At 46.7% G+C, this 9,868-nt stretch overlaps 1 protein-coding gene across 1 annotated transcript; it reads right to left on the bottom strand.

Annotated features, from left to right (window-relative positions):
- Window positions 1–1,128: 1,128 nt before the first annotated feature.
- Window positions 1,129–4,037, bottom strand: SLC25A5 (solute carrier family 25 member 5). Its single transcript, XM_044763371.2, has 4 exons — window positions 3,780–4,037; window positions 2,295–2,781; window positions 1,932–2,072; window positions 1,129–1,544 (listed from the first exon to the last, which is right to left on the bottom strand). Exons 1-4 carry the CDS (start codon window positions 3,888–3,890, stop codon window positions 1,387–1,389), a joined length of 897 nt encoding a protein of 298 aa, XP_044619306.1. The 5' UTR covers window positions 3,891–4,037; the 3' UTR covers window positions 1,129–1,386.
- Window positions 4,038–9,868: the final 5,831 nt, after the last annotated feature.

The following is a 9,868-nucleotide window of genomic DNA, read 5'->3' as shown; positions in this document are numbered from 1 at the left end:
TTTATAGATGAGGCAAACTGAAGCGTAGAGAAATTAAGTAACTTGCCCGACAGCACAATTAAGCGGCAGAATCCAGGCCTCTCTGATACCAGAACAGTTTTGGTTTTTTAAACTTTATTATCTTTAACATATAAAAATTATATATATTATACAACTCAATGTTTTGACATGTGTATACATTGTGAAAAGAGTTCTTAACAACTAAGCTATACTATGATTCAGGTGCTTGGCCAGGGGGCACGCAAGAAAAACCTCTAGGATCCCGGGGCATTAATACAGGCTGCGCACGGCCGTCTGTGAGCAGCCCTTAGACACGCCAGTGTGCGAGGCTCCTCTGGAATGGGTTGCAGTTGTGCACGTGGATCACCTATTCTGTCATTTTCTACTTTGAATGTTGTGGCTTGACAGCCCTGGTGCTTTATTCTTCATACAAATCTCGTGTTACAGGCAAAGTGCACTGGATTTCTGAGACCTAATCGAGAGCTACAGAAATTGCACATTCTCACCTGGATCCCAAATCAGGGCTTATCCAAAAGAAACATAAATGTCCTCCATGGACTGGGCTAACATGTTAGGCAAAATGCAGATGCTCGGTTCCTTCTAAAAGGAATTTTGAAGTTGTGGCAGTTGTCTGGCTCTCTCCATAATCTTTACCAGCACTGCATTCTCAGCACTGCGCCAGCTCTAAGCCTCTGCTTGGAACGGGATTAAATTAAAACGGCCTGAGCCAGGTAAAGATGGATGAGGGAAGGAAACAGGACAAACACTGTAACTATTAGTACCTTCTATTTTACAACTTGTTTAAATGGGATGAAATTCACATAACAAACCGTTTTAAATTCAGCTTATCTTTCTTAATTAATAACCACAGGAAAGGTGGGTACATAGAACCTTTTGGGGAAAGCTCATTCGGCTATGACCGCCCACAGCCAATGGACTTCTGGTTTTGGATGCACTGGGCCTGAATTTCAAAGCTATTCTTTGATAAGTGGATGGCTGAAGATGGGTTTTAAAAGAAAGCTCTTCACTTCAGGAGATATTACATTTATTGAATGTAGCATTTACTCAAATGCAGCACTCACTACATTACAAAATTTCTTTTTACATGAAAATAAACCACAAACAAAATTATACTTCAGATGTTTTATTTCTTCAAATTTCTTATTTATCAGGAGTGACTGAAATAAAAAATATAATTGAGTCCCATCATCATCATGGAAATGGCTTTAAGAGAAACCTGGTCAGATGAATATTATTGCTTCCCATTTTCAACCAGTAAATAGTTGCCATTGATAAATAGACAGCCAACAGTCTGTCAAGAATGCTCAAGATATGTTACATAATAAAACATGCCTGCTCACGGCGGGGGGCGGAGTAGGAAATAACTTATGTGAACTTCTTGATTTCATCATACAAGACAAGCACAAAAGCACCACCCATGCCTCTGAGAACATTGGACCATGCACCCTTGAAAAAAGCTTTGGCTCCTTCATCACGAGCAATCTTCCTCCAGCAGTCGAGCGTGCCTGTGTACATGATATCAGCTGCAAAGAATAAAGACATGGAGTTGGTGACGGAAGGCTGATGAAAGTCCTAAGATTTGCTAGACTAAACCAGAGCCCCACCCCTAAGAGCTAATGTCGGTTTTTAAAAACCCAACACATACACATTAGCGTGGCCAATACTGAAATATTAATGCTGTGACTAGACAACAACAGGGATATGCAGACTCCCCATCAGCCTTACCCTCTAATGCCATTTAAGCACCCTCATTCATAGGCATGCAAAGGGTCCGCTCAAAGGCAACTGTGCAGCAGACCAACCAGCTCATCCTGCGCTCTGAACAGGCTGCCGTTGTTAAAGTCAGGCATTGCCAGTTTGTGCCCATGCCCCATGCACACATCTTTACCTTCTGCTCAAGTGGAACTTACTTCCTTTGCGCCCTGACTGCATCATCATTCGGCGACGAACAGTGTCAAATGGATAGGAAGTCAACCCAGCAACCACCGTGACGGACTGTGCGATCATCCAGCTGATGAAGATGTGAGTATTCTTGGGATCTGGAAGCATTCCTGAGAATAGGAAAGAGATACTTTTACCAGAAAGCAAAAGTGAACTGACCTCTTGTTTTCTACCTCCCTTCAAATTGCATCTATACACAAGGGTTGTACGGGATGACCTGGGCTTTCCTTAGCAATTACAAAAAATCTCTGGCTCCTAGAAAATTAGGATAGCATGATGATCTTTTAAATTGTCTCATAAGAACACGGTTTCAAAGCACAGAGCAAACTTACCCTTTGCAGTGTCATAGACACCGAAGTAGGCAGCTCGGTAGATGATAATACCCTGCACAGACACATTAAAGCCTTGGTACAGGCCCCTAATCCCGTCAGATTTGTAGATCTTAACCAGGCAGTCACCGAGGCCTCTGAATTCCCTTTCAGCTCCAGCTTTGCCCACATCAGCCGCTAGACGGGTACGGGCAAAATCAAGAGGATACACAAAACACAAGGAGGTGGCCCCAGCGGCACCACCCGATGCCAGATTCCCTGCAAAGTAGCGCCAAAACTGGGTCTTCTTGTCCACACCACCCAGGAAGATCTGCTTGTATTTATCTTTGAAGGCAAAGTTGAGCGCCTGGGTGGGGAAGTATCTGATGACATTGGCCAGGTTACCACGCCAGAAGGACAGGACTCCCTGCTCCTTGGGGATCCGAACCACACAGTCTATAATGCCCTTGTATTGCTTATCTGCGGTGATTTGCTTGCTGGCATGCTGCACCTGACAGACAAGAAGGAAGCCACCAGGGAGAGTTACAACCATGGAGAAGGGAAAAGGAAAGAGACTGTATCATCTCAATTAACGCTCCCCCCTCCCCAAATCTAGTCTTCTCTAGCACACGGGCTGGACCCTCCTAGCCTTGTCACGGGTGATCTACACCCTTAGAGGCATTAAGCCTCCATCCCTTTGGGTGCGGAGGGGGCACCTTCACATGGACCCACGACCTTTAGACCTGGGAGAAAGGTCACTACCTTAGACTCAGGTGCAGAAGCATTAGGGCAAGTCCCATGTAGGGCACGGTCACCTTGGCGACAGTGGCCTCCGCCTCAGGTCTCCGAAGCTGTTTCCCTCCTGCTCCGCCCCCACCACTTTCCCAGAGGTGACCCGTGGGCCACCACGCCGACGCCCGTGCGGGCGCGCCCTCTAGAGCCGGAGCCGGGCAACGCGCCGCCCAGGCGGGTGGCGGGCGCCGGGCGGGCTGGCCGGCCGCGCGGGGGCGGCAGCAGAGGCGCACGCGCTTCCCGGCGCCGGCTTCCGGCCCGGCGAGGTTTAAGCGCGTCCGCCGGCTGCGTGGCCGCTCGACCGGCCGCATGGCCTCCGCAAGGCTGTTATCTCCTTGCCGCGACCTTGAGGTCGTCGGTAAGGACAGGTGTTCCTCCTCCTAGCGCCGGCTTTCAGGCTTCGCCCTTGATCCCATGGCCCGGGAGACAGCCACTCCCGGAGCGCCCCATCCGAGTTTGCTGGCTCCGGGATGCCAAGGCCCTGGTCCGCCTCACCTCCCGCATCCCCCGACTCCTTCCTAGATCCAGAACTCCAGGGCACTAAAGCATCTCCCTCAAGTCTGCCTTTTGGTCCCACTCTGCGGCCACCCCTGCCCCCAAGCTGCCACTTCTCTGGACATGTCCAAAGGGTTCGATCTCCTCCATCCCTGGGGCACCCATTTCTGCGCGCCCCCCTCCCCCCACTTCCTGGTCGGTCTCTCTGATCCCGAGACGTACCTGCAGCAGCAGCTTTACCCGCTCAATGGGCGCGACCGCGGTCTTGGAGATGGCCGCGGCCACTCCACCTGCCAGGAAGTCCTTGGCGAAAGACACAGCGGCATCTGTCATGTTGGAAGGAAAGAGGAGGCGAGCGACCACGGGACACAACTAGGAACCGGTTTGCACTCCGGGGCTCTGGGGCGGAGCGAAGCAAATGGCCGATTTATATACGGGGAGCCGGCGCCAGGGCGGCCGGCGTCGGGGGCGGGGCGGGCCGGGGCGGGCGCCGAGCCCGAGCGCGCGGGGCGGAGAGGCGGCTGAGTGGCTGAGCGCGCGGTGGGAGGAGCCGCGGGGTTGCGCCGGGCCGCCCTCCGCGCCCCTGCGGCTCGCACGCAGCACCTGACCTGGCCCGGGGAAGGGGCGGCGACAGGGAATACCCAGGACCCGGCCGCGGGATCTTGGGAGAGCCTGGGAGCGGGGAGGAAGGGAGAGGTCACGGTGTGCCTGCATAAAACCCTCTGGAGCAGGGCCAGGACAAGGGTGAGGCGCAGGATTTAAGGGAAAGCCAACAAACCCTCGGTAATCAAATAAGGAATATTTAATACAACGTTCAAAAAAATTCATATAGGCAAACTACGGCCAGCTGGCCCGTCGCCTGTTTTTGTAAGTAAAGTTGAATTGGAGCCCCAGGGCTGGGGCAAGTGAGGCAGGGTCATTCAAGTGCAGGGTGGGATCCTGTCGTTATTTTAAATGTTGATAGTTTGTTCATCACGAGTTTTTGCATTACTTTTGATTTTTTAAAATAGCGCATTATAAAATCATTTATTTTGATTACCAAATTATTTAGCTCCCCCTTAAATTTTGGGCCAAGGCAAGTGCGTCACTCTCCTCACCCTAGACCTGGCACGGCCCTGGAGCTTCCCCGTGATGCCAGAGGAAATCGGAGGAACAGCAGAGCTGGGACACTGTCAGCGGGCTCCAGACTCGGGTTTACAATTTAACAAAATACTAAAAAAATAGAATGTAAGAAAGATCTTGCATGGGATTGGCACAGGAGAGTCCAAAGGACTCAGCTGGGGTTGGGGGAATTATTTCACCCAGAAGCCAAATATAGAAGTTGTACCCGGAAGGTTCAGAGACTGTGTGAACTAGGTTGGCATTTGGCTCCCTGGACCCCAGGTAAAGTGCTCTTGGATTGAGTAGATTCCTGAACTCCAGAAACGGTTAGGTTAGAGGAATCAATAGAGTTAGATTGACAGCCATTGTGTCAATGGACAAGTGCTTACTGAGCCCCTTAATCCCTGTCCTGGGTGAGCATTTGCCACGCAGGTTCTTTAAAACCTGCTTGTTAGCTTTAGCGCACTCCCTCAGGTTCAGAACTGGAGCCAAGAGTGTAATCACAAGTTCTATGTCTAAGTAATCACAACAATGTTTATAAAACTAAGGGTAACTGTTGAAAACTGCAATTGCAGCTGGACCCTAGGTGCCCAGCATGCTGAAGACATGGCGGACATATCCCTCATTTTACTTTCTTGCCTTCTCCCACCTTCTGCCTGTTGTTGTTAGTCCCCTCAAGTGGATTCCGACTCCTAGGGACCCTGTGTACAGCAGAGCGGAACCCTGCCTGGCCTTTCTGTGCCGTCTTCTCACCTTTCGGCCCTATATCAGACAGTGCTCTGCTGCTATTCATAGGGTTTTCACGGACGATTTTTTTGGAAGTGGGTGGCCAGGTCCTTCTTCCTAGTCTGTCTTGGTGTGGAAGTTCTGCTGAAACCTGTTCACCATGGGTGACACTGCTGGTATTTGAAATCCCAGTGGCATAGCTTTCCGCATCACAGCAACACTCAGCCACCACAATATGACAACCGACAGATGGGTGGTGTGGTTCCCTGACTGGGAAACCAGCCCGGGCCGTGGCGGTAAGAGCAGCGAATCTTAACCACTAGACCACCGGGGCTGTCAGATCAGCCTGTTAAAGGACCCAGTTCTAGGGTTCCTCCAGGATTGTCAGCCTTCCGCTCAGTATACTTTGAGATTTGTTAAGTCTTCCCAACAACCCCAGCAATCCAAAGTGCTAAGCACACCCCGCAAGCATTCAAAGAGCAATTTTGAATCCAGCTTTGTTGATCCTGGGTGCTATCTTCGACCTGTGTTAATGAGAGGCTGCAACTTTGCTCATTAGCTGATTATAACAGAGATGCAGCAGGATACAGAAATGACCTTGCGTACAGTTTCAGAGAATGGTAGAGTATATTCTCTGAAAATGATAGTCACTCCTCTACCTCTACTAGTGAGAGAATTAACGACTAAAGCAAAAATCTAGAGCATTTTATTTAGAGAGAGGTGGTTTTTAGAATGCATTTCAAAATAAAATGAAAAACCATTCTAGTTTGAACTCAACATTCTCATTAATGTATTTTTATTCAAATGTTAATTTCTCTTTGATACGCCTGGCCAGCACTTATGTACCCTTTTTCTACCTTTCACTGGCCACATCTGCTACTCCCTTTGAGCATGCTGTCCCTATTCCAAAACTCTTTTACTGTTTCAAGCACTTCCGCATTTACTGTTCTGTCAGATTTCTGTCTCTCCACAAAAAGATGATCAAATAATTACATAGAATCTGTCCCTTCTCAGTCTTTGGGTCCCTAAGTGTAGTTTTATTGAAGATGAAATAAGAGATGGGTCATTTCAAAGCAACTTCATGCCATGACTTGGTATTTTGCTAAATCCGCTGTGAGCTGGAGCTCTCCTCCTTGCCTATCACCAGGTACAATTCAAGGAGTCAGATGTTCTCAAAAGTGTCAAAGTCGTGAAAGACAAAGAAAGACTGAGGAACTGTCACAGATTAAAGGAGACTAAGGAGAATGACAACTTAATGCAATGTGTGATCCTGGATTGGATCCCGGACCAGAAAAAGGACATCGGTGGTATTATTGGTGAAATCGGAATATTTGGAGATTAGTGAATAGTATTCTACCAGTGCTATTCTTAGTTACAGTGGTTTTGTCAGATGTTAACATTTGGAGAAGCTGAGTGAAGGATATATGGAAATTCTTTATACTGGTTTTTTTGGACAACTTTTTTATGTCTGAAAGTTAAAAAAAAGAAGAAGAAGAAAAGAAACTAGGAGCAAGAGCCCAGGAAAATAGAGACTAATATTGACAATGATGATGATGTTGATGATGATACATGGCTGGTCAATTTATTGAAAATGAATTTCTCCTGCAAGACATAGTGGGGGCTCTGTGTTAGTAACTACTGTGTTCCTGGAAACTATGTACAATACATGTATAATTAAGAAAGAGGAGCTAAAGCTAAGGCACTGCTTAGTAATTCTCAAGAAAAAACAAGGAAGAAGGTCAGAAATGATAGTTAAGGCCTCAGTTATCTATGTACCAACACACCCAGAATATGGGTAATAAAGTGAATGTAAAATGTTAATACAAGTATGAAGACACGATTTTATAGATATCATTCAAACTTAGTAGAATGGGACTTCTGACTGGCATCTGGAAAAGGAAGGGTAGACCTGGTTCAGAGAGCTACCATCTAGGAGGAGAGCAGAACAGTAACATATCAAGAAGGTATAACCAGTAATTCATTGGCCAGGGCGTGAAAAGCATTCAGTGAAAATGAAAGTGACTGTAGTTGTGGAAGTATACAAGAGACTTCCTGGATAGATAAAAGCTAAGAATAGTACTTCATAAAACCGTCACATAGGCAAGCCATGGCAATCAGAGACATGAACTATCTGAATAACTGCTGGAAGTTTCATTATTCTGATAGCAACACACTGGATAAATTCTTGACTCTCTTGCTGATAATTCCAGTTCTCAGAAGACTGAAGAAGCAGTGGGGTAAATTGCTAACCTGGGCTTCATTCTGCCAATAAATAAGGAAGATCTGGTTAGCAAAGTGAAAGTGACAAGAATCTTGGGGAAGCTGACCATGCCATCTGCATCAAGTTAACTAATGTGTGTGTGTGGTAAACTGCAAAAGGACCAGAGAAAAGGTAAGTATGATCTCCTGGCCAAACACTAAACGAGAAAGATCACTCAAGAGGGCGAGAGATTGCAAAGATAAATTCAAACCCATACAACTTGGAAAGATTCCAATGAGAAATTACAAGGGGAGAGATATTTAATAAAGTATCTTTACAGATTATTCTCTGATGAGCTCAGATTTTATATAGATGACAAGAGGGCTTGGCTTCCCAGGACAAAGACCAAAGAGCATCACAAACCTGTAGGAACTGAATCAGAAGGGCTAAAGTCCAGAATAAACCCAGGCTTATGCAATGGGAAGGAGCACAATAAAGGGTTCTAATGCTTGTTTAGTGCAGGGCATTTAAGGATGAGGAGCTAGAGCTCAACGGTAGCATGTGTGAAAAAGAACTGGGGGTCTTAGTTGACTGTGAGTTGGCAATGCCAAAAAATGCTAATGAGTCTTCAGTTGGACCAAGAAGATGGTGAGGAACAGATCAGGGGGACTTTCAGTGCCACTTGGGCCACTATGGGCTGGCCAACCCATAGAGCTGTATGTTCACTTCTGCATGCCATGTTTAAGAGGATGTGAACAGAGTGGAACATATTCAAAGAAGGCAGTCAGGAAAGTGAAGTGCCTGTTAATCATGTCATCTGAGAAATGGCTGAATGAGTGAGAGAGATTTCACTGGGAAAGAGCTTTGGGTGAAGGAGGGACATCGTACCTGTATTCATAATTGAAGGACTTTCGGGTAGAAGAGAATTAGATATTCTATATGGGATCAACACCAGCTGGTAGAAGTTTCATGAAGGTGGACTTCAGTTGAACAAGAAATAGCTTTCTAAAATATGAGCTACTTAAAGATGGAATGGGTTGCTTTTTGATGTGGGGAACTTCCTGTCACTGGAAACGTTAAGAGTTGAGGCAGAATAGTCACCTGTTAGGGACACTGTTGCGGAGATTGCTTTCTTGGCCCAGAAGAGAGTTCTACACCCTTCTAATTCTCAGATTCTATGGCTTAATGCGTTTGTATCTATAAGATTGAATGGATTTGAGCGTCTGAGTTTGGGAAGCTGGGACAAAACAGGCAGAGAGAGGTAATTTAGCTCAGTGTTCGAGAGGGTGGGCTCTGGAGCCAGACTGCTTGAGTTCAAACACTGGCTTTGCCACTTGCTGTAAGGCCTTGGGTAAGTTGCTTAACCTCTCCAAACTTCAATGTCTTCAGGTGTAAAGTGGGAATAATAACAGTATGTATACCTCCAAGGACTGTAGGGACAATTAAATGAGATAATGTATGCATGAACATTCTGGTACATAGTAAACATTTTAATATATGTTAGATTTTATTAATACTAAGAAAAATACTAACTTAGTTTGACCAACTCTGGGTTTTTTTGTTGTTGTTTTCGGTGAGGAAGATTGGCCCCAAGCTAACATCTGTTGCCAATCTTCCTCTTTTTGCTGAGGAAGATTGTCCCTGAGCTAACATCTGTGCCCATCTTCCTCTATCTTACATGTGGGATGCCACCACAGCATGGCTTGACAAGTGGTGTGTAGGTCCACACCCGGGATCTGAACCTGTGAACCCCAGGCCGCCAAAGCGGAGCATGTGAACTTAACCACTAGGCAACTGGGCTAGCCCCCCGCCTCTGAGTTTTAATGAACAAATCACTCTATCCCCGCTTAAGTAGGATGGTAAGCCAGTTCTCCATCCCAGCTAAGGACCCTAACTATAGTTTGGTAACCATATCAGAGACCATATAAGCAGGATTCGAGTCTCTAAGAGGTACCCAGAACAAGCACTCTCAGTTTTCAGCCCTGGCTTACATTTGCAATATGGAAGACTGTAACGTCACACTTGTGTCTGCAGTGTCATTACTGAGGAGAAGCCAATTCTCATCGTTTGTGGGCCAATCTCCTGTCTCTAGTCTCTCATTACTGATTCAGCTTCTAGAATAATCTTGCTCACATCCAGTTTTTATCACATCATCGATGTTGCTGAAGAAACCAGTGACTCCTTTTCGCTTAGTGGGGCAGAACTAAAGTCCTCAGTGTAGTATTGAAGCCCTTCTCTCTCCCCCCCAAGGATTTTATTTCTGGCCCCTTTGGGCGGGCTTAGA

The sequence above is a fragment of the Equus asinus genome, chromosome X (genome assembly GCF_041296235.1).
Source record: "Equus asinus isolate D_3611 breed Donkey chromosome X, EquAss-T2T_v2, whole genome shotgun sequence".
Classification (NCBI taxonomy): Eukaryota; Metazoa; Chordata; class Mammalia; order Perissodactyla; family Equidae; genus Equus; species Equus asinus.
This window is presented reverse-complemented; position numbering and strand designations above follow the sequence as displayed.

Excerpts from the sequence above, each read along its gene's own strand:
- SLC25A5 (XM_044763371.2), bottom strand. The coding sequence starts at position 3,890 with ATGACAGATGCCGCTGTGTCTTTCGCCAAGGACTTCCTGGCAGGTGGA. Across the intron at positions 2,782-3,779 it reads GGGTAAAGCTGCTGCTGCAG|GTGCAGCATGCCAGCAAGCA; the intron begins GTACGTCTCGGG and ends CTTGTCTGTCAG. Across the intron at positions 2,073-2,294 it reads TGTCTATGACACTGCAAAGG|GAATGCTTCCAGATCCCAAG; the intron begins GTAAGTTTGCTC and ends TCCTATTCTCAG.